Source organism: Mya arenaria, chromosome 4, assembly GCF_026914265.1.
Source record: "Mya arenaria isolate MELC-2E11 chromosome 4, ASM2691426v1".
In the NCBI taxonomy this organism is placed as follows: Eukaryota; Metazoa; Mollusca; class Bivalvia; order Myida; family Myidae; genus Mya; species Mya arenaria.
The window spans coordinates 49,916,798-49,941,989 of record NC_069125.1 but is presented as its reverse complement, the minus strand read 5'-3'; the positions used below and the strand labels follow the sequence as shown (position 1 = coordinate 49,941,989).

The following is a 25,192-nucleotide window of genomic DNA, read 5'->3' as shown; positions in this document are numbered from 1 at the left end:
AGAAACTGCATGCTTGATTTGCTTGATCTTATATGAAACCAATTTGAAAGAATAAATAAGACAGGAGCTCTTAAAATCATGAATACCTGTATAAGACAGATTTAGCCTCTAATGGACAGGTCTTTAACCAAAGGATCTGTGCAGTAGGTACTCTTTGAAACATGAAAAATTTGATGGAGGACAGATAATATCTATGACGTTAACATGATCAGCTAGTTAAATTTGTTTGTTGATAAAACATGATTTTAAATTTACATTACACTGTCACATGATACATGTACAAATTGAAAGTTGAACTTTCAGACTTCATGACTGTTAATATTAGTAATAATTGTAACATCATTAATGAGGGAAATCATCTATTAAAATGAATACTTGTCAAAATAGAATGAATACTTGTCAAAATAGAATGAATACTTGTCAAAATAGTACTCATCAAATGTTCTTATTAAGTAGCACATTTTCAGAATAAATGCTGGCTTCCAGTAACTTTTATGCCTGCTACATGTAATGCCATTTAATTAGACAGGAGCCAGGTAAGTCAGGAAAGTTCTGTCAAGGTGAAACAGAAGGTCCCAGGCAATTACTAGTCTAGCATTATAGATAAAGGTGTAAAATCAGTGAAACACATTATTCTCCTCTGAAATATGGAACACATTCTGTGATCACCTATGATGGTTTGCTGCCAGTTCGGATTACAAGTTCTTTTTAAGTCTCTTATTCAAATTTTCATCGAACTTTGTTATAACTTCATGTGCATTATAATAACAACGTCACATGTTCAATAACGTCTAGAATATGTTTGTCACTCTTGAGTTATGGCTCTTTGTTTTTCAAAGCTTGACCAAATTGTTTTTTCGTCAGTCTAACACTAAGCTTTCACAATGAATACAATGAAAACCACAGGGACAAGCCCAGGAGTCGGTGTTTAGAGGCACATGGCAAGGGCCGAAACTACGTTGAACTAGAGACACTAACGTATTAACACCACAAATTTTTATACATACAAATAGACCTAACTCAAAACAGCTTGGCCGATAAACGATGGAATTACTACCTTGGAATGTTCAGTGAAACACTAGTTCTGACACTGGAACAGCAGTCTGCTGGAGGCTGAAACTAGTCTGTATGTCCATGACCTAACACTTGTCCCAACACTTACCAATAATTACAAAAATAAAAACAACCAAGACATGTTACAATGTATATGGGCATATTATATAGAACTAGTTCACTAACCAAAATAATTCTGATTGTGATGTTACTACAGAATTGTCAAATCAGGATGCACACTTTTTAACTGTAACATAAACATCCTTAGGCTGTGATTGCAAAACACGGTAACAATGTTCACAGGCGTAATATCTTACATTTGTTCACCACCCAGCTCAATCGCCCTACATATTAAAGAAGAGTTATGGTCCTTGAATTGCCATTTTTTTAGTCTATCTCAACCTTCATCCTATCCAAAACAATTTTTTCATAAAAGCTCAGTCAAGTTTGATGGCAGGGCACTTTGGAGTTACATTTAAGACCCATTAATCAGCACCAACTGTTTGTTAACCAAAATAAAATGCATTGTTACTTATTATGTGTATTGTTTAGGCTTCTGGCATAAGGTTGATGGTAAACAATTTAAATTGCCTAAAACACCTGGAAGTTATGGATCTCAAATTGTTTGTACTTGCTTGTCATGTACTTCAATACCAGTATATTGCTGTTTCATTTTGAACAGGCAGTGCTCTCACTCTCTTGTGAAGCTGAGGTTTTAGGACATGAGCCGTTCAAAGGACAGAACCCGACAGGACTATATTTAGACTGATTAATGGGTGCTTTCTGAAGAATTACCTCTTATACAAGTGCTCCAGTTAATTGCTCAACCTATATTGGTCTTTCATGATACATAGAGAGGTAGAGAGCTTTGTTCTTGAAGTTTACACTTCCTTCACCATTAATTCAGCTGATGTTGACTTTCTGATTTTTAATCTGGTTATAAAATCAGTCGATCTGACATAAAGAATCCTCAGTAATTGATGGGTGTTCCAGAATCCTTTTGCATTTTGTCTCCTGGATTTGGATCCATTAGAATGGTGTTGTCGTGATGAAAAAAATAAAGCTGGAAATTGCAAAAGGAAACCAACATTTGTAATCCAAGTCTCGGGAGAAAGTATTTTTAGGTTTTCAGATTTCTCTTGTTTGCTTTGATCTTGAATCTAAATGGAGGTGTACTATAATGTAGAGGTGTGTGGGTGGGAGATGGCTTGTAAGATAGGCAGATCATACCGGCTGATTGTACCATAGATCCCCTGCTTGTACCTCACATCTCATCCTCCATGCCAAAGCTGTTGTTTGATCACTGTTAATAATGTTAATAATCAGACATTGTCCTTACAGGGTTCCCTACAAATCTTGTCAAACCCTTATGAATTAACAAGGCTACCAGTACCTGTAGAGAATTTATAACAGTATTAAACTGTCTATTTTGTTTGGTTTCGGAAATTTAAACATGCAGTTTCTTTGTTTATTGATTAGCTTGTTTTGATATTTTATTACTGGGAATCTGAGTGGACGCTAAATATTTACTCATATTGATAACTTTTACGACTCTCTTTAAAACTGGGCTGTAAATTTAGGGAATAAATTCAATATATTCCACTTATTTTGAAATTTTCCCTTATATGAAAATTTGATTAAAACGGTTATAAAAACATGGAAATTGCTTGCATAAAAACCATTTAGAGCAAAATTAGTAGTAGCATATAAATTCTATCCTTTAATTTATAAGTTATCATTAATATGATGTGTAAGTGTGAGAGATGTTGGGATGCCATTATCTTACAAACTACATTTGTGGGAATTTGATAGGAGAATGTAATTACATTTGTATTAAGACTCTTGTATATGATTATCTCTCTTATATGTAAGATTTTGTCAGTTCAATCTGTAAAGATGTAGATGTAAAATGGTCAACTTTTATAAAGTGCTTGAATTTCATTGATGTAATTTACCATGGATGAGAAGCATTGACGTCAATTGTAAATTTCAGTCTCCATAAATAGACACATTTATAGCGATAAAATTACAATGTATGAAATAGGCAAACATTAAAAACCTTGTTCCCATTAGAAGGATAATGAGTGTATTCTGTACATTCATCAAGATGGAATACCCTTTGTTAGCCAATAATCTGATGTGTCTTCATTTAAAATTACCTTGTGGAACAACAATGATAATATTTCTTTTAATGCCTAAATTCATATAAAGTTCGACCAAGTGTATTATAAAGATCGGCCAAGTGTATAAAGATTTAATATTTCGTCAGTTGTTTTATAACAATTGAATGTGAAGGTTCCGACATTAAGGTAAAAACTGTTACCTAAGGAAAGGTAAAAGGATTTTTATTTGAATTCTAAAGGAATTTGAATTCAGAAAGTTAATATCCAGCTTAATAATATAATTTCTTTTATCGGAAAGTTTCAGAATGTTTGCGTTTCGGGCTGTGTTGAAATGAGAGCCACTAGTTTATGTGAGTCTGACCGGTTGATTGTTTGCACTGTGATCGAGCTGCCCACTTATAGATGACCATTGACAGGCAGGCTTGAATGTTTGTTGACTCTGTCGGAAATAGCTACAGAGATATGAATCAGTACAAAACAGTATCTGCAAGACGCTCTTCTTGATCACCAATCCACAAAATTGCAATTGGGTTTTCATTTACTGATGATTTTGATGATTTTTTCAACTTGAAACTGTAGGGTGCTACAAAGACTGATGCATAGATCTGTAAATTTTTATTTGGCCGTTGTTCTACATACATTATTATTTAGTACCATGCAAAAGTGATGCTCCATAAATCATGAATTATTTGTGTTTAAATCATTGTGGTCTTCTTAAATACTGAATGCAAACTTGTTGAAGTTTTCTTGGAAGTTGTTTGGCTATTGGGCTGTTTCATTTGTTCAAAAGATTTTCAGAAGATCAGCTGTGGTCATCAAAGAGGCCTGAAGTGATGGTGCCAGTGGGAAGCTACAAATAGCTTGTAATCAAGGAAAACTGGGGTGTCCTTCAAGAGATATGAAGCTCTAAAATAATGTATGACCTCCCTTTAGATAGGAAGAATTTTATTGCTGAGATTATTGGAAGAAGCACTTTATTTATGAGCTTTGATCAGAGTCAGAAGGCTTTACACTAAATTTTGTGTTTCATATAATTGTGTATTTTATAATATGCTTTGGATATATCCATTTTGTTTGAAGTAAAAAACAAAACTGCTTTATATGTTCGAAGAGAAAAGATTCGCAAGATCATATTAAAGCTTAAAGTCTTTGACATTAATGGGGGAACAGCTAACAGAATGCCTGACATGGATGGATGATGGCAGGCAGTTTTTGTTTCTTCATAAAAATTTGTTGCCTTTCCAGAAAAAAATCCATATTCCTGAAACTATTCTTTTGGCTGATTTAAAGGCAAATCTTGAAGAGAATCGACCTGTCAGGTTTATGGAAACTGCAATCCATTTTCCAGTCAAAATCCTGGGCATTACACTATTTCTGTTAACGGCCATTATAGCTTCAATAATGATTTCCTGGAAAGTATTTAGAAGCTGAATCTGCAGTGTTGCATATTTTAAGAGTGCGATTTATACCTTGTCTTGGCATGCTATACTCCTCAGCCTCTTTCTATTTGTAGGTGCCAGGTACTTTTTCATCAATATACATTGCATGCAGAAAAAACGAAATGGAAATGCTTATGACCTTCAATAAGGTTATGTGGTTGAAAAGTGTGGAACACAATGGAATGATTTATACTATGCAATCTTTTATATATTGCCTTTTTTCTCACAAGTCTGGGAATAGGGCCAGATTGGGAAAAATCAACATTTTCACTATAATTGGGAAATACAGTATTGCCTTGAAATGAACAATAATGATTTTAAAAATAGACAGGAAAGATAAAATAATTGATTGATTTTTCAAAAATACACCAACTTTTCCATACAAAATGAGTTAGTGGTCTCATTTCTTTATTAAACATGATACTTTTTTGTCTTCAAACATAAAATTGGAAAAATGGGAAGTTTCACATTCGGGAAAGACTATATTGGGAATAGGGCTGAATTTCGACTCCAAAATTACTTAGAAAAAACACTGAACGATAATTGTCAGGGTTCTCGATGAATTTCGGTTGAACCATCTGAAATAGTAAAGTAACCGACCGGACACTTCTTATTCTACTTTGACTTTTTTTCCAAATTTGAACTGGCCCCATTGTCTTTTGAACCATCCATTTTGGCAGCAGCCAGTTCTTATGTAATATTCTTTTGTGCTGCTTATGTTCAAAAAGTGATGGAATATTATGTTATAATTACTAAATTTGAAAGACTTAATGAACTGTTTGTACCAATCACCATCCTCAAGACCCTATTATTATAGAACAGAATATTCTATAACAATTATGATGATGACATAATGGTTCATAGGAAATCTAGGAGTCTTTAACAACTGTGAAGAGTATGTTCAGGCATGCCAACTCTGCAATTCTCTCTATGATTACCTTTTTATTGCTGGCATTCTCTTGTAGAGGCTTGGAATCACCATGGTTTTATGGATGGGAAGACAAGTTGCCTGGTGAATTCATGTTCTGCATTGTTATTGTAATACTTTTATTAGTGGTCGGACATTTTTTATTGATTTCCTATTGAGTTCAAAGCTAGATTTATAGTCATAAATCTTGATAGTTTCATAACTGATTGTATAAATTCTAGAAACAAAAACAAGAAAAAACAAAACCCCAGATCATTTATCATGGGCAAGCATTGGTAATTTCATAGATATATATTCACAGAATATACAATACAGTACCATTAACAAAATAGTAATCGAGTCCTAGAGTCCTGTTCCACTGTGTCCTCCGAATGAATGTGTCTCAATGTTACAATCATGTCTTTCTTATGCATAATTATGAGATTGTAAGTACTGGTGCCATTTCATGGATTTTTTCTCTGAACAGGTCAAAAGAATGCCATTCTCTTGACAAGTCAATAGTAATGCAATCAAAGGATTTTTCTTTGTGACCCAGAACCACCCCAAGTTGTGGAAAAACTTCAGTAAAGTTTAAATAATGTGCTTTTCCTACTGTTTTTCCACCGAGTCAAATGCACCTTGTGGTACCAGGTGATAGTTTCGGCTTGTTTGTAGTAAGTTTAAATGGTTTTCTCATGAACCTTAACCAGTCCTTCACCATACTCTATCAAGAACTGCATTCAATTACCTGGTTTTGTACAAGCTGATGATTTTAGCAGAAAAAAACTGCTTGATGAGCTTTTGATATGGTACCGGTATTTCTAGTTCTTTCCTCACATAAGCATGTTGTTATTAAAGAAAAAATGTACAAATGAAGGTGATAAAATGTGTACCTAAATAGATCTTGAATGAAATAAATCAAACTGGGTTTCTTATTTTATGATTTATAACAAATAAGGTGGGTTTTAAGATAGGAAAAATATACTATAGTGTTTTGTAGATAAAAAGAATAAAAATACTTATTATAATGAATAACCTGATAAGTATTTTGAGTTTAATGAGATGGTAATGATATACATTTGAAACACAATAAATTATTACGTAATAAAAAATAAATATGTAGTGTATCAGGATGAAATCTACAACAGTTATTTTACAAATCAAATTAATGTTGTAATGTATACAGTAACAAAGTTGTAGCCTTAAGCTTTACTGTAACATTGCTATACAAATTATCACAATGCCCTCCAACCATTTTCGTTAAATGTTTTTAAACATTTTTTGTTATTTAGCGTCAGTAAATGAACTTTTAATTATTTTATTTCAGCATACATGTAATTATTAAGATCACCAAAATGTTAGTAATTTAAAAAAGTATTCATTGCGTTAGTCCTTCTGTCCTTTCCAAGATTTTAGTGATACATGCAAATTTATATGAGCTAGCCATAACTTAAATGTTTTACAGAAACATATATTTGCATTCTTTGGATTATGAAAAAACAAGTCAGAGTTATTACTTTTTAGTGAGTAATGTCCCTTGTATTGAAACTCAGCTTGCTTTGGCTCTTGTAATGAAATGTTGCCATTTTCAGGTGTTAGCTTGGTTTGAAGAAAGTGAGGAACAAGTAACAGCCTTTGTGGAGCCCTTTGTGATATTGGTCATCTTAATATGCAACGCTGTCGTAGGGGTATGGCAGGTAAGTCGGCCTGACAGTCGGTAACATGCTAATGGATTGGACACCCATGTCAGCCATTATACAACATTATTACCTCACCGGATTAGGTGACATGAACTTGTCATTGTGACACATTAATCTGGGAAATGTGCAACTGATGTCGCTGGCATGTGAATTTATCTAATATGAATATGTATTTGCATTAATTATGAATAATGGTGAATGTATTGCTGTAGAAAGACAGGAATAGGTACAAAATTAACAGATGTCCACAGCAATGATGTAAGTGACCTGACATTCTTCCCAGATATGAGCATGATTCCACATGAGATATAGAAATTGTATTGATACAATATCATGCTAAGAAAGCATTGTCAGAGACTTGTAAACATGGTTTAGTATTAAGATTATTTAGTAATAGTACTTCAAAGCATAAGAATTATGAAATATGTAATTCTGTTGAGTACTGAAAGTGGAAATAAGTACACCTATCATTTATTGTAATACATTAACTTCATGCAAGGAAGTCGAAAAAAAAAGACGAAAGATAAAGGTTTATATTGATTTTTTTCTTCAAAGAACTTACAGTTGTTTAGATGTGAGTTTAATTATTGGCAATCTGTGCATCTCTATTGAGCCCCAGCGTATCATAAAATTTTCAAGTGCATATCAAATATTAATCCTTTGTTTCATTCCCAATTTCTGAAGAACATCTTTAACTTATTTCTGTAGCAATTTCTTTGAAGGCATCATTTATATTCGAAAGTATTTAAATATTACTGGTACATAGAGATTCAGATATCTCAACAACTGCTATCTGACTCCAGCAATATATTGTTATTGTTAACATTAACAAAGAAATTTTTTGGAGAAAGTTTAGAAATATTTTTGATAGTATTTAAATTATAGTGAAAGGCCAAATAAGTTCTGCAATAGAACTTGAGTAGATGGTTTAGTAATCCCATGGTCCACTCTCTATTATCTATTTGCTGCTATATTTCAGGAACGAAATGCAGAAGATGCTATAGAAGCATTAAAAGAATACGAGCCCGAGATTGCCAAGGTGTTTCGAAAGAATACGCGAGGTGTACAAAGGATCCGCGCCAGTCTGCTGGTTCCAGGAGATGTTGTTGAAATCTCAGGTAAACTTTAATGTCCGGTCACATGGTGGAAGATGGCAGGGGCATTGTATGAAATAAAGATCTTATTATGTTGACTGCCTCTGTATTTTATTTTCAAACCATCCTTTAATTCAGTTAATCAAGGCTTTTTTTCCTATATATATATTATTTTGCAATTTAAGATTTTCTTTCAATGTTTGATTCTTTGTTTTAAATGTTGATCATCTAATTTGTTACCAAAACTTTGATTAATTATATAAGAAGATATGTTGATCTAAGTTTGTCTAAATTTGAATTGTTAAGCTTAGTGAGCAAGCTGGAAAGAAGCATGACGTTGGCTGGAAGACAATTTGAAAAAAAAATAGCCTGTCACAAAAAGTCTAATTCGATTCATGTTCTTTTAATTCAGACTCTTGATATTGTTAATGTCACAATGAGATTACTTGTCATATGTGTTTCCTTTTATAAAATGTCACTAGAAATTTACGAAGAAACTGTGTATAGCAAGAAAAATCAAGAGAAATATGTTTTTGTCTTTTTCCTCAGTTTGATTAAATAGGATTGTGGAAGGCCAAATTCTTATGTGTTTGGTTGCTCCTTTTTGGCCTTAATTGGCAATAAAATACAAAAAAAAACACTGAAAGCAACACCATTACTCTCTGATGGAGCCTGTTTTCTTGCCTGACTACGATTGTCTGCAATTAATTGTCCGTAGGGAGGATCTGAAAGGAAAAAACGTTTTAAGTGCTGACTTATTCAAAGTCACTTGAAACTCATGTTTTCAGTGGGAGACAAAGTGCCGGCAGATGTCAGGGTGACTACAATCCATTCCACCACCCTGCGCGTGGACCAGTCTATTCTGACGGGAGAGAGTGTCAGCGTGCTCAAACATGCTGACCCCATCCCTGACCCCCGGGCTGTCAACCAGGACAAGAAAAACATAATCTTTTCTGTAAGTGCGAGATTATGAGTTGGTCAGGCCATATTCTTGAAGGGACAGGCATGCTTTCATGAAACTTAGAACAAGCCCTGCATTGGTAAAATGAGTGCTGGACTCGCTCAAAATCTGAACTTTACATAGATAGTGTAGAAAAGCTTATTACAAGTTATAATCCTAAGTAAGTGTAAGAGTTATGGGGCTGTTTCATCAAGAATCATAGGAATCCAGTAATGCTTTTGAAAATATCTCCTAGATACTAACTTGCTCCTATTATTCTTCATGAAATGTCCCCAATGCATGTTGGTCCTATAATTATATTCAAAGACTGGAAAGATAATGTACTACTTATTATTAAGAAATTATCTAGCTGTAAGTATTTAAAATACAGAACAGACAGAGGGAAACATGTTTAAAGCTATAAGGTCACAAGGTTTGATGAAGGTTATCACTGTATTACTCTGTTTTATTACGGACATAATGTGACATGTTATGATCAATAATTAATGATCAAATAAGTACGGGATTTTTTTTAATTAGATGCTCCAATAAAAGTGCAAGTAAATTGGAAATATGTTTGTATTATACCCACAGTGTATTTCTATTTTCCTGATAACAACATGCTAGAATTGCCCCCCCCCCCCCCCCCCCCCCCACTTCCAACAATCCACATTCCAAGTATCACCATAGAAACTATGAAAATGTCATAATTAATAGTTGTATATGAGAAAATCATTCATTTTATTGATTTTGTGGCTTTAATAAAGAGGTGTTATGGAATAAATGAGTATTCTAAGTTGACCGCAGATGGCATTCACAGATATTTCCGGATTTATGTGGTTGAATGACCAGGCAGATTCTCTGCATGTTATAAATCTATGCTGCAAATTATCTCATTTCTGCTATTTGCAGAATTAATTACAGCAGTACTGCGTTGATATTGATGTGAAGAATTAAATTCATATCAATCGAACTCCATGAACAAACTTTTTTGCTGTTATATGTTTTCATCTGTGAAATTGAAATTGAGTATCCTACAGAAATTTGAAGCAAAGATTAATATGGCTGTCTAAAAACTCGGCTGCAAGGCTGTGTTCCTTAATGCCAGATAATTATGAGGAAATAACGTCATTCCATCCTCCATAAGGTCTTGGCACCTCCCTGGAAGGTTATTATTTATCTGATTAGGGTGGGGCAAGACAATTTTCAAAGACTTAATGTGAAGTCATTAAAATTATGAAAGCACTTGTTCAGTGAAATAAATGTCATGAAAAGCCTTGGTAGCTACAAGTTTTTGTCAAGATTTAATCACTGTCAGATAAGTTTTACATCATAAAAATTGTCTGCTGCCTGCATAATACTTTGATTTGTTTGTTTGTATTTTCAAGGGAACAAACATTGCTGCTGGCAAGGCTAGAGGAATCGTCATCGGAACAGGACTGAACACTGAGATTGGTGAGTGGGGGGCACAGGAATGAAGCTCCGGTGGTGTTGTCAGTTAACATCCATCATCAGGTTGTCATAGCCATGGTATTTGCAGCCTTTTATTGTTGCTCTCTAGCAAAGAAAGCTTTATTGTTTGCCATATTTTGAAAAGCATCTGAGAAAGTGACATGAAACAGGGTACACATTTTCACTATGACCATTGACTTATGTGCTGCCAGTTCTATAACTCAGGGTGACATATTTTTCAGGTTATGACCCTTCAAGAAAAACAATCTAGGGTTTGCATGCACTTTCCTTGCCCTCACTTTCTGATTCTGATTTACTGTAGCATAAACATCAGGCCCCAATATCTAAGCACTTTTTTTAAAAGTCCCTCATAACAGGATTAATCTAAGCTCACTATCTTTTATAGTTGATAGACTTTAAATAGGAATTTTCTTTATGATTATCATAAAAAAACTTTTTTTTATTAATATAAATTTTAAGTATGTATTTTGGCTCATTAGAATAAGCTTCAAAAGCCTGTTAAGCTTAAGCTTAAGAAGTTTCAAGAAACTAGGGCCATTAGATTACTCAGAAAACCAAGAAACAAGGGATTATTTTTTTTATCTAAAAATCTATAGAAGCAATTAAGATATATCAAGCTGATAATGGATCATAACAGATTGAAAACCATATACCCTTTGTCGGAAGTGCCGAATAGATCAATTTAGATGTTGCTTGATAATATCGATGTTTGTAGCATTTTTTCTTACTAATGGGTCTGGATTTGTTTGCTGTTTAAATGGGGCTGTTTTGCCTGATTCTCAGCTTATTTGTAGTAAGTCAATAAAGCTGGATTGATTTTGTTCTTAGATTTCAAAGCATTGAGATCACCTAGCTTTATTTCGAATTGCTGTTATAAATGTCAAGTGTTTTCTCAGTTTATACAATTATATCGTCTAATTTGTTAATAAAAGATCCTTCTAGAACTATTGACTGGATTCGCTCAAGCTACAGTAAATCAAATGTCATGACATCAGGCTGCTTTATTTATTCTGAGGGGAACAAGAGGAGTGTGCAGAGATTATCAAACAAACAAACTCTGTCCTGTTTATAGAAAAAATGATGAGCATCTGAATGTGATAATATTTTGATAAGAATTCATAATCAGCTCCAGATTTAGAAAAGATTTTCAGCAACTTTTCTAGAGATATAAAAACAGTCCATGGAGAAAATCAAAGTCCATTTCCTTAAACAAATAAACATTGCTGGTAACATTTAAAAACCATAAGATAAAAATGTGGGTAAATTTTTCCTAAATTCTGCCAGAAATCCATTTTTTCCCCATACAAACCCAAAGTGTAAGGCATAAAAAAAGAACATGAAATATGTCTTCTTACCATCTTTAAATCGATATAAAATTCCTAAAGGGGCCTGCTTTATTAGATCATTGCAATGTGTGGTCTCAATGGGATAGCATTTTGTGGAATGTCGTAACCTTAAATAGGCAGCCCAGTTTCCTGGTCAATACATGCCAAGTGAATGCACCAGGGGAATGGCTGCCATGAATCACAGACAAATGGGAGGCTTTGCTATAAACTGACTTTCCTTGTCAGTTACTTGGTTAATAAATTGAATGATGACATTTACAAACTGTCTCCAGAATAGGATTTGCTTTAACCTGTCCCATAATCTGTTCTTCTTGTGAAACTGACAAGTATTTCTGAGTTTAATATTTCTAGGCATGCCATATCTGCTACAATAAAAGCATTTATGGGCGACTTCTGAGATTCCTCTCAATTAAATTGTCTGATTTTTCCATTTAATATACGCAATTACGTCATTGGCAAGACCAAGTGGTAGTTAAGCCAGGTCTGTATCCTGTTTTTGCCATGAGATATTTTCATGTTTATTTTACAGCTAATACAGGAGCATTTTCTGGTACATTTTGCAATTTTTAGGGAAGAATCTTTCATTGTTTAGTTCTGTGTATATTTAATGTCTGTTTAGGGAGCTTTCACCAGAATCTATTGCCCACACAAGATTAATTGCGATTTTTTCCATCAGGCTGGCAATTATTTTGCAAAATTTCTTCAGACTTGGCACTTTGATTGGCAATTTTATTTTTGATCAATACTTGAAATAATCTTGGTGTAAGTCTATCATTCTTTATAATTGATCAGTTCAATGATAATAAAAATGATTATTTGTTATCAATACTTGAAATAAACTTGGTGTAAGTCTATCATTCTTCATTATTGATCAGTTCAGTGATATTAAATAGAAATGATTATTTGTTATCAATACTTGAAATAAATTTGGTGCAAGTTTATCATTCTTTATAATTGATCAGTTCAGTGATATTAAATAGAAATGATTATTTGTTATCAATACTTGAAATAAATTTGGTGCAAGTTTATCATTCTTTATAATTGATAAGTGCAACGATCAAAGAAATGATTTACCGTAATCTTGATGCATAACATGTTTTAACAAAAATTATACTTAACGTAACATTTTTCAGAAAAAAATAATCTTACATACTATAATGTTGTGAAATGTTTGAGAATTAATGAAAAGTTTCCAAAATGGTCTTCTTAAGCCACCTATCTTCTTGCGTAACATGCCAACTTCTGAAGTAAGAATTAATGTAAATTGATGAAATAATCAAAATGAACTGACGTTGGCCATGGTGCATTTCACTTTTTTTTGCAGTAATTATGAAATCGGAGGAATAATAACTATTTACATGCACCTAGTAAATTCTGCTGTAAATCTCCTGAGCATCCAGGGAAGGAGAGTGAGCATCCAATAGTTCACATATTGACATTCTAATCAGGGTTGGAGATATTTCAAGGTGAAAGCAACATAATTGCTCTCTGTTTTCCTGCAATATTTGCTGATTTCGACATTTTTGTTACACCTGTTTGAAGTAAAGAGCTTATCTGAGTGCTGGCGAGGTATTGGGCTTACTGGATTCCTGTATAAATATAAAGATTTGTTCTCATTAATCGGGGTATTTATGATGCCGGTTTTTCCATTCTGGGGATCCTTTTTTTGTGACCTTCTTCCCACTTGGTTTTGGTCCGGACATTGCCAAGACCTTGCCCAGGCATTCTTCTTACATTCTAAAAGCTTAAGTCCTGGTCATGAATATTGCTTTAACAAGGATCATTAGTCAAGTATTCCTTAGTTAATTGTGAGTGATAATAGTTGATCTGAACATACAAATCACAAGTCAATGCATATTTTCTCGCAATTTTGTCTTTGTTACTATGACTTAAAAACCTTCCTGTGTTGGTATGAAGCCATTTGTCTCAATTGTTTAGCAAGACAAGATTACACCAGATATGTTTTCAAGGACATTATAAGAAGATGATTGCTGGATGAATCATGAGCATAGAGCTAATGAAGAGAATAATTGTCAGCAATTCCTGAGAATGAGTTACCATGACCAGGTAGCTATAGCTGTGTATGTGGGCAAGTGATCACAAATCCAATGTTGAAGTGGGCAATGGCTCGTCACACCTGGAACCTGGCTGGCCACGATCTACCAGTGAAATAAACAGCACTTCTTTCACCTGCCAGTTCCACTCACATATGCATCAGATATGTTTTTTTCCTTCATAATTTATGACATTTGTAGCTTGGGTTGACGTCATGCCATTTTCTTAGTTACCTGGGTAACGTGAATGTAGATAATAGTTTGATAATCTTCCTATGCTTGCCATGTCTTAGAAGTGTGCAGTATGGCGCCTCCGACAGCTCAATGTGTTCCTTTCCAGCCAAATAGCTTACATATTGTTATCTCTAATTGCATCGAAGAATCAAAAACTTCTTTCATTTTACCAATTTGTACCTGAACATGATAAGACACATTGATTCCCACAAGTTTAAATTACATAACGTTTGATTCTAAATATCATATAAGTCTGCCAAGAATTTTTGTTATGATAAGTTATGTTGTTTAATTGTGAACAACTGATGTTTTTATGATAGACGTCATTCTCTTAAAACACACTAATTGTTCCATCTTTTGGTACATGAAGATTAGTACCAGCTTGCATGCTTAGTCACATATGCCTCCTTTGATATCTTAAATCATAAAGCCCCATGATTTCTCAACCTAGGTCTAATTTTCTCCCCATAATTAATAAAGATTCTGACATACCTCTTGATATACCATCATGTTAAATAGAATGTTGTCAATTTTAATGAAATAAGTGGCAAGGTTGTATAAAAAGAAGATTTTAATTCTTCGAGAATTTTGTAGGAGGTTTCAAATTCATTGGACAGGTGTTTCTGGCATTCAATTATAAGAGGAATGAATGCCAAGAATAATACATGTATGAGTGTAGAACATGGGCATCAATGGGAGGAAACCATTTGGTTTGTTTTGCTTAATTAGATGAGCATTCCCATGCTTTGGTATTCTCATCTTGTCCTCCAATAATCATTGGCCATGTGGTTGTTATTGTGGCAATTTCTACTGATCAGCAATATCATGCACATATGTTAATATGGACAAGAAAAAACAAGTCATTATTGCAAGATTGTATTAACAATTATCCATCCTTTGCTAATCCAGATTTCGTAATGATGTCTTGGTGGTTGTATCAGGAACTGCTGGACACTGGCCTGTGAAAGATTTTTTGAGATTAATGAAAACATGTTGATGATTAAGATGCGATTAAGATGAGATTCCAAATAGGGCAGACTGATAAATGGAAAATGGCCGGGGCATTTCAGGGAAAATAGGGGTATTAAATGAGTTTCTATTAATTAATTAAAGTAAGATCTCATAGCAGAAGCTGGGTGTTTCAATTTCCAAGCAACATTCCTCTTAAGTAAACAAAAGATATTTTTCACCAAGGGTTGTTAGATGATTTATGTAAAATAATACCATGCTTTGAACGCATGGCTCCAATAATAATTGCCAGGTAAAAATAAAGGAAGGATGTGCATTTGTGAAACATAAGTAAGATTTTCTTGGCGGAGTTTGTTTTGACTGACTGTCTGTTACAGAAGGTTTGTGATAACAGGATCTGACAGATTGGTAAATGAAGGACATGATTGTTGCCCATTCCTTATGGCCAAATATAGTCTTTGGGTTTACCCGGCATTCTCCAAAATGTAGAAGCTGAGTGATTGATGAGTGTACATGTGCATTCCTACACACCATCATTTTTTGCATATGCAGACAATAGCCCCCCACATCAAATGGTGTTTAACTGTCCTTCAATTATTTCCAATAAGTATAAGTCAAATAAAATAATAACAAGAAACAATTTCTTTATAATTATGTGATGAAAACCCCACAACAATTACTTAAAAAATTGATGGTATGATTGTACTTCTATTCTTATTCTGTTAAAATAGCTTCCTTTAAGTGATTGCCAAAGCGTCACAAAGTAATCCAGTCATGTCTTTTGGTTATAGCCATTGAAAAATGTTTTTGGTGTGAGAAAACAATAGTGAGGAGCCAAGGATCAGATAGATAATTCTATTTGAATAGATTAGACCTGAAGTAACCTTGTACACATGCTTGGAAAAATGTTAGGCCAGGTAGAAATCAAGTCATAAATCAGGCTTATAGTGAGAGACTACCTGGGTGTGCAGATCAAGGACCCGCCTGTCCCATCTTTACCCCTCCCAGCACAAAACAGTAGCATCTGTTTTACTTAAAATTGTTATTAATTAGGCTCCTGGCTTCTGTGGATTCAGCTAGAAGATCTGTACCATTCACTTCTATATCAATTTTCATGAGGTACTTGAAAGATAGCACTGAAGAAAAATATTGCTTTTCATCTTTAACCCTGAGTTCTACATGATGGAAACATTGTTATTTTCCCAGGAATTGTTGAGAATGCCTCTTCAGCAGTCACTTGGAAAGAAAAAAAATAGGCTTCATTATTCTGATTTATCCTCAGTTCCATTGTTAAAGAGCTCTGCTTTTAATATCCATCTTCTCTATGACTTCCAATTTTATATCTGCTCTTATTCATATATCAGTTGTACCATCTGTTAAACATTGAGCGGTTATTTTCCTATCTCTCTTGACATGTGAACATTTTGCTGATTAGTTCCTTTTTTGTGCATTGAGAATTTCCTGTACTCGGATCTTGATGAGTTTCATTTTTTAAGTGAAGGAAAAACAAGTTGAGAATAATGATATTCAATTTCATACTCTCAGGTGGTTTATTGAAATATAATGGTGGATTATATCTTGATTAACTCACCGTTTGAAACAGCGAGTTTATTGATATATAATTTCACTGTGTTTTTTACAGATACAATGCCTGGAAGAAAATTAATATCGTTATTTAATTTGGTTGTCGGTATGACGTCATTTGGTTGATTTTTTTCCTATTAAATATCAATTAAAAACAATGTTATAAAAGAAATAAAAAGAAAAAATGTTGTTTCAGTGTGAGATTGCTAAATATATCACCATGTGAACACCAAAAGTTAATATTTCACTCATGGCAAAGCCACTCATGAAAAATTACTTTTGGTGCTCACTGAATGAAATGTATTTAGCTTGTCTTAAACTGAAACAGACAATGATAATTGTATATGTAATTACCAAGGTTGTAGTGCTGGCTGCATAGTCATTGTAATCATTGTTTGCTTCATGCATTTGACTCTGAAAGTTAAATATATTCTCATGAAACTTGGTATACACCTTAACATTGACAAATGCCACGCTGACCATAAGATTTGTTGAAGTATGCAGTTGAGTCATTTGCCAAAATTGAATGAGCTGTGTAGTGCTTTTGTTCGGTCTATTTTGTTGGTGAATAAAACCAACAGTTTTTATTTTTTTATCTCATGGTCCGAAGTGAAGAGATAAAGATATAGAGGGTAAAACTAATTGATTGATAAATCAAATACAGTGTGTACTTTATAGTATATAACTAATACGATTAGCCTAGTGATATAAGACTCCTAGTTGTTTAATGCCAGTTTGCATTATTGCAGTGTTTTGTTGGGAATGTGAAGGAGGAGAATGATTGACAGCTACAGTTGTAGGCTTATTAATATCCTCAAGTGACCTGTGAACCTCCCTCAGGCTGCCAACAATACAGGACTTGGCAAATAGCTGCAATTCCACAGTCTCTGACAGGGATCCTTGCTATGTTACATCCTCCCTCTAAGAATCTGATGAATTGCTTGAAAATTACCACATTAGACTGTATATACCAGCTTAGCAACATTACACTGTATATACCAGCCTACCACCTTTTCTTTATTAGGCCCCCCCCCCCCCCCCCCCAAAAAAAAAGGTTCTTCGTTTCCACTGACATCCCCCCAAAAAATAGGGTTGGTTGGTAGGCATAACTTTTTTTAGAACAGAGGTTCTGTACCAAATTGACCTACAGCAGGGTGTATTGCTATTGAAGAAAGTTTTTCAATATTAAATGGTCAAATTTTAACATGTTTACTCATAAATGAGGAAATTAGGGAAAAAAATCAACACAATGGCAAAAAAAGTGTATGGTCCTGAGGAAAGTTTAGGGTTGGTAGGGTTGGTGGAAACAAACATTTTTTACGCCCTTATTTATCTGTAAGAACAATATATTCCCATTTTAGGAAAGATATTTATATCTTTCAAGATAACTTTAATTATTCCATGACCTGGCAAGTAAAGGTCTTTCATGTCCGCTCATCATGACTAGTTCAAATATTTATTATAGATTGCATGTTCAACTAACTTAACTCTCATTGATATGGTATTTGCTGCTGTCTTTGAAAGATATAAATTCAATCCAAACCTGTTTCATTTTGCTTTTTATCGAGCTTGAATATCAAATTGGGAAATTATTTTATATTATTTTATTTTCTAGTAAAGCTCTGAGCCTTAAATCAAGATTTCATCACTATGGTTGCAAATGCTTACAGGTTTTGAAATTGGTTTTAGATATAAAACCTATAATTGTCTCTAGAGACTCATTTTCTTTTCCCTGGAATATAAAGATAGACTGTGCTGGTGGAGCAAACCAGTCTGTGTAATAACCAAATGTCTGTTTGCTCTGAATTGATTGAAATTTAGTATTTTATCAGAATACATTATTTCCTGTTAGCCATATACATAATTCTCATTCTTGCTCTGAGCCACTGATAAGGTGCATAATAAGGTAGCAAACTATGCATTAAAAAATATGAAGAGCGCAATGGATTTTTAAACTTATCAAACATTGGATTTAGTCAAATTGATGTCCTTATTTGGCTTGCATATCGTCAAGTTAGATATTAATCAATGGAAGTTTGAAGAGTTCAATTGAGCACAACCATTTCAAGGTAGCTTTACAGTACTTATCTTAAGGGAAGGTTACTGAGTGTGAGATTGTCACAATTTTTTGCATTTACCTGAGAACAGACTTCATTTCTCTGGAAACTTGATGTTGAAAAGTTAATTGGTAAATTCTCTTTGAAATTGAATGAATACTTTCTGGGGAAAAACACAGGGTGTAACATTCTGTTTTGGAAAAAATGGGAGCAAAAAAAACTTTGAGAAAACACCTTACTCTGGAGCTCTACCTTATATCTAAATATTAAATTTATAGAATTGACCAGGAAGTAAATTTAGGACAGGGAAGTTATTTAAAACCAATGAAATAAAGGTCTTAAAATGTGGGGAGATGCAAAAAGTAATTTCTTTTTGCATTTTTTATCCAAAATTGAGGAAAATATGAGAATAAGGCCAATTCCAACTGTCTATGGATGGTTCTTATTCAATACCTAGAGCTGTTGCCAGTAGATATCACAACCCTATTGATTGATATGTCATTCATAATAATGGAATTTCAGTCTAAGAGATGTATTATGTATTAGGCTTCTCAGCTTTATTTTTAAATTCTGATTTGCTATACAATGTAAGAAACTGTCAGACACAAATGAAGATCTTCACAGCTAGAGATTTGCTACAAATACAATCAAAAGTAATATGAAAATGTCTGTTCTAAGTCATGGGTACAGCCCCAATGACATTTTTGGCTATGGTCATCCAAGGGCACTAGGTTCTTTCTGAATTATTTATGTGTTTGAAACTAGTTACAAAAGCTGAAACATCAAGCAAATGTAATGCTCTTTTTGGTCACTGTTATCTGGTAAAAAATTCTCCGTCCCTGGAAAACCCTTAGCCAAGCATGACAATGTATACAATCTCATTTCTTTTCTCAGTGAGAAGCAGGTAACCCCAATTACATGACTCCAATCTAGGGTATAATACCAAAAGACACCTTATTAAAACATTGCATATGTCCTTCCAGGCAAGATCCGTAATGAGATGATGGACACAGAGACAGAGAAGACTCCCCTGCAGCAGAAACTGGACGAGTTCTCCAATCAACTCTCCAAGGTGATCACTGTCATCTGTATCGCTGTCTGGGCCATCAACATTGGACACTTCAACGACCCCGCACACGGAGGTTCATGGATGAAGGTATGGCCGTGCTGTTTCTTAGCATCTGCGACAAAATTTGTTGCTTATACAATTTACTTGAATGCTACAAGTCAGTGTAAAACTCTTCCCTGTAAACAAGTTACAATCTAGCTCATATAGTTGTGTTTCATAAAAACTTTCAGAGTTAACTCGGTATCAGACATCCATATTGCTTGTTGTAGAATATTGAAAATATATAAATACAATAGTATTTTACATCAGAGAAAGTAAATAAAATAGTCAGATCATATTTTTGCTGTTTTTAGAAGCCAAGCTGTTCCTAAACTCATGGTCACACATGTTATTGTCCTTTACAGGGAGCCATCTACTACTTCAAGATCGCCGTTGCCCTGGCCGTGGCTGCCATCCCTGAGGGTTTGCCAGCTGTCATCACAACCTGTCTCGCTCTCGGTATACATCCTGTTCCAGCTGGCTATGATACATATATGGCCTTTACAATATAGTCAGCCAATGAAATTGCTTATCAAGATTATTTAGAAAAGCACCATGCTCAATCATTAAGAAAACTCATTAAACCACCTTAATATGGTTAACATGTTTTCAAGCAAGCCTATCTTAAGCAACAATCCATATTTTAGAACCATCAAAAAATATTTCTTATAAAGATATAGAAATATTGATAGATCTAGTTATTTCATGAAGATAAAGTATAATTTTGGTCAGATCTATTTTCCTGAAGAAGAGATATTATTTTGGTCATTTGATCTTCAAATAAAAATTAATAAATAATTGCTATTTCAGAAAAGATTGCTCATGCACAATTTACCTGTGCTATAAAATTCTACATAAATTTCATTTTTTTGTGAGACTAAAAGAGTTGTTTGATGTAATCTTCCACAGCTGAAGCACTTTGAATTTTTTGTTTGTTTTAGGTGTGCTAATGCATATCACACTTTTTATGGATAAAACCTATCTATAATTAAAGTAATTACCATCTAATTATTTGCTACACTGATTTCTATTGGGCAACAAATGTTCAAAAAGGAATAAAAAAGATAAAATTTTGGACCATTCCTCGTGAGCATGTAATTTTGTGAGTGAGTTTTGGGGCCTTTTCTGATTTAGTTGTGATGTTTTTATTATAATCTAAAATGAATGTAGAAGACATTGATTTAAACTTATGAAAAATATAATTTTGCTCCCCTTATTCATGTTAAGGTACAAAAATGGAGTGAGTACCAGCTAAAAGTAAAAAAAATGTTCAGAGGAAATAATTGTTTTTTGATCTGTTTAGATCTGAGTAGTGTTTTCGTATCCCAAAAATTAAAAAACCCATCTTATCTGATTTTTTAGCTCGGCTATTCGAATAATAAGGAGAGCTATACTACTCACCCAAGCGTCGGCGTCACCCCTTGGTTAAGGTTTTGGGTGCAAGTTAATATCTCAGCAACTACTTGAAGTATTGCATTGAGACTCAACCATCCAACCTACATAATTAACCAAGTTAGATAACTCTAGTTTGCATTTAATGCAAAAAAATAGGCCTTTATTATTTGACTTAGAAATTCTGGTTAAGGTTTTGCGTGCAAGTACACATAGGTTAATATCTCAGCAACTGCTTGAGGTATTGCAATGAGACGCTCTTGTTTAAATCACTGTTATACAGTACTGGTGTGTGAACAAATTAACATCATTTCTACTAAGAAATGTCCACTTCAATTTTAATAATCCCATATAAGGACGATTAGGCCATAATGCAAACACTATGTAGTGGGGTCACTTTGGGTGCGGGTGTTTGGTATTATCGCTCCTGATTGACAGGTGCTGGGTTGTTGCTAATTTTCTTACAGTTATTTTATATAGATAAATGTTCTGTAAAAATTTCAAGCATATTATGTTGAATCTTGATGTTTATGATTCAACAAAGTATACTTGAAACCATTTCTGAACAGATTCTATATAATCATGTTAATTATCAATGCGTTTGTTGCTGATCTGAAGGAAAGTGAACAACATAACTTAAGCTATATAAATATAAGTTTAAATTAGATTAAACAGACACTAATATTTTGAGTTTATCTCTGAATTTTTCATCCTGCAGCTGTCCGTCCATTGAGGAATTATTGTGGCATATTTTCAAAATCAATTATTAATGTTCATATTTATAATTCATATTTATAGTTTAATCTTATTTTTGATATTTATAATTCATATTTATAGTTTAATCTTATTTTTGATACAATGAAGTGGTAACAATTACCCCAGCTCTGTGTTGTTGCCAGGCTGTAGGTAATAATAAAAACTATGTTCGTTCCTATGAGAGCTCTTTAGAGCTTATGTTACTTGTTTTATCATTGTAACGTATATAAAATGTTTCCTAAACACTGCTTTCAGGCACACGTAGAATGGCCAAGAAGAATGCAATTGTGCGAAGCTTGCCATCCGTGGAAACCCTAGGCTGTACATCCGTCATCTGCTCAGACAAGACGGGCACACTGACCACCAACCAGATGTCTGTCTGCAGGGTAGGTGGACAGAATGCTGCATACTTAATTAGTTTTCATATGACTCCTAAATCGGTTTATTGCCACCTTCATTATATACCTTCCATGTTCAACAAAAGAATATATTGAATCAAACTCCATGCATGTTTTTGTCCAGGGTTATCATTGGACTAGTGAAGTCCGGGGTTATCATTGGACTAGTGAAGTCCGGGGTTATCATTGGACTAGTGAAGTCTGGGGTTATCATTGGACTAGTGAAGTCTGGGGTTATCATTGGACTAGTGAAGTGTTCCATTTGTTTAACAGTTATGAATATTGATATACTGGTGTCCAGCATCATGTCAATTATGCATTTTTTTCAGAACTGTGAACATTCATAGAAGCATTGTCATAAAAAATGGTTAAGGTAGCACTTAGCTATTTACCCTTGATTCCATAATGCAGTGTTATATGATTATGCAAATCTTTTTTGAATAAAACTTGTAAAACATTACTCAAATTATTGCTATGATTAATTGAAATAGGTTATTGAATTTCGTTTTTCATGTGTGTCACATTTTTTGCTGCTTTTTCAGATGTTTCAATTCAGCAAAGTAGAGGGCGGGAGCATTGAGAACCAGCAGTTCGAGATCACTGGATCTACATACGCCCCTGACGGAGATGTGTAAGTAGTAAAGCATTGAGTTACACATAACCGTGTCAAGGTGTATGCAGTGTGTCAAAAGTCAATTGTAAGTCTGTTATAACCTGACTTCTGTTTTAAAACTTTTTTTCCTTCTGTGTACAAGAAGGTCGTGGTCCACAGATGATTTGTTCTACAAGTATAACGTCAAACTCTATGTTCTTGATTGATGGAGAAAAAGGTTTTATTAATGAATGAAAAGTTCAATGTTAGGTTTAAAAACTTGTTCTTAAACGAGGTTTAGAGTGGTGTAGTGGAAACGTGTCTACTTTTCAACTGAAAGGTCATGTGTTTGAGCCATACCAGTCGGCACATTCAACTGGCCTTCCTGTTTCCTACCAAGGCCACTGATGTGACACTGAGTGCTGTCTTCACAATCAAACTGAAATGAACTGGTATAATCTAAAACAAATGCTCTTATGTGTTCTGTCAAATTTATAGCTAATTCCTTGCATTTTTCTGTGATGTATTGTCAATGAGCTGTTAAGAATTGTTGCATTTGTGGAGTTATAGCTGATATCATCAATGACATCAAACACATATCACTACAGTTAAGTAGCAATAAAGATGCTGTTGCACTAGAGCATTGGTAGCATTATATCTGTAAGGGCATATTTCGGTATTACTGTAGTGTTTTCTATGTGTGAGCCTTTTGATGACCTACTGCCACATTGTAATGTAGATTAACCTTAAAAGAGGTTTTACTAGTAATGCAACATTAATAACTTATGTGTAAAGATTGTCATTACTGGTGGCTAGTGTTGGGACATTGTCATTTCTGGTGGCTAGTGTTGGGACATTGTCATTACTGGTGGCTAGTGTTGGGACATTGTCATAACTGGTGGCTAGTGTTGGGACATTGTCAATACTGGTGGCTAGTGTTGTGACATTGTCATTACTGGTGGCTAGTGTTGGGACATTGTCATTACTGGTGGCTAGGGTTGGGACATTGTCATAACTAGTGGCTAGTGTTGGGACATTGTCATTACTGGTGGCTAGTGTTGGGACATTGTCATTACTGGTGGCTAGTGTTGGGACATTGTCATTACTGGTGGCTAGTGTTGGGACATTGTCATTACTGGTGGCTAGTGTTGGGAAATTGTCATTTCTGGTGGCTAGTGTTGGGACATTGTCATTTCTGGTGGCTAGTGTTGGGACATTGTCATTTCTGGTGGCTAGTGTTGGGACATTGTCATTACTGGTGGCTAGGGTTGGGACATTGTCATTACTGGTGGCTAGTGTTGGGACATTGTCATTACTGGTGGCTAGTGTTGGGACATTGTCATTACTAGTGGCTAGTGTTGGGACATTGTCATTACTGGTGGCTAGTGTTGGGACATTGTCATTACTAGTGGCTATTGTTGGGACATTGTCATTACTGGTGGCTAGGGTTGGGACATTGTCATTACTAGTGGCTAGTGTTGGGACATTGTCATTACTGGTGGCTAGTGTTGGGACATTGTCATTACTAGTGGCTAGTGTTGGGACATTGTCATTTCTGGTGGCTAGTGTTGGGACATTGTCATTTTTGGTGGCTAGTGTTGGGACATTGTCATTACTGGTGGCTAGTGTTGGGACATTGTCATTACTAGTGGCTAGTGTTGGGATATTGTCATTTCTGGTGGCTAGTGTTGGGACATTGTCATTTCTGGTGGCTAGTGTTGGGACATTGTCATTACTGGTGGCTAGTGTTGGGACATTGTCATTACTAGTGGCTTGTGTTGGGACATTGTCATTTCTGGTGGCTAGTGTTGGGACATTGTCATTACTGGTGGCTAGTGTTGGGACATTGTCATTACTGGTGGCTAGTGTTGGGACATTGTCATTTCTGGTGGCTAGTGTTGGGACATTGTCATTACTGGTGGCTAGTGTTGTGACATTGTCATTACTGGTGGCTAGTGTTGGGACATTGTCAT

The 25,192-nt window shown here is 34.4% G+C and overlaps 1 protein-coding gene across 4 annotated transcripts in view; it reads left to right on the top strand.

The window, feature by feature from the left end:
- The window catches only part of LOC128231210 (calcium-transporting ATPase sarcoplasmic/endoplasmic reticulum type-like), a 46,247-nt gene that overhangs the window by 2,914 nt on the left and 18,141 nt on the right, over positions 1–25,192 (top strand). For all 4 annotated transcript variants that reach the window (XM_052943717.1, XM_052943716.1, XM_052943718.1 and 1 more), the window contains exons 4-11: positions 7,115–7,219; positions 8,202–8,340; positions 9,105–9,271; positions 10,645–10,711; positions 19,957–20,129; positions 20,447–20,540; positions 22,485–22,615; positions 23,170–23,258. In XM_052943717.1, coding sequence (XP_052799677.1) covers positions 7,115–7,219; positions 8,202–8,340; positions 9,105–9,271; positions 10,645–10,711; positions 19,957–20,129; positions 20,447–20,540; positions 22,485–22,615; positions 23,170–23,258 — 965 coding nt within the window. The remainder of the gene's footprint in view (positions 1–7,114; positions 7,220–8,201; positions 8,341–9,104; positions 9,272–10,644; positions 10,712–19,956; positions 20,130–20,446; positions 20,541–22,484; positions 22,616–23,169; positions 23,259–25,192) is intronic.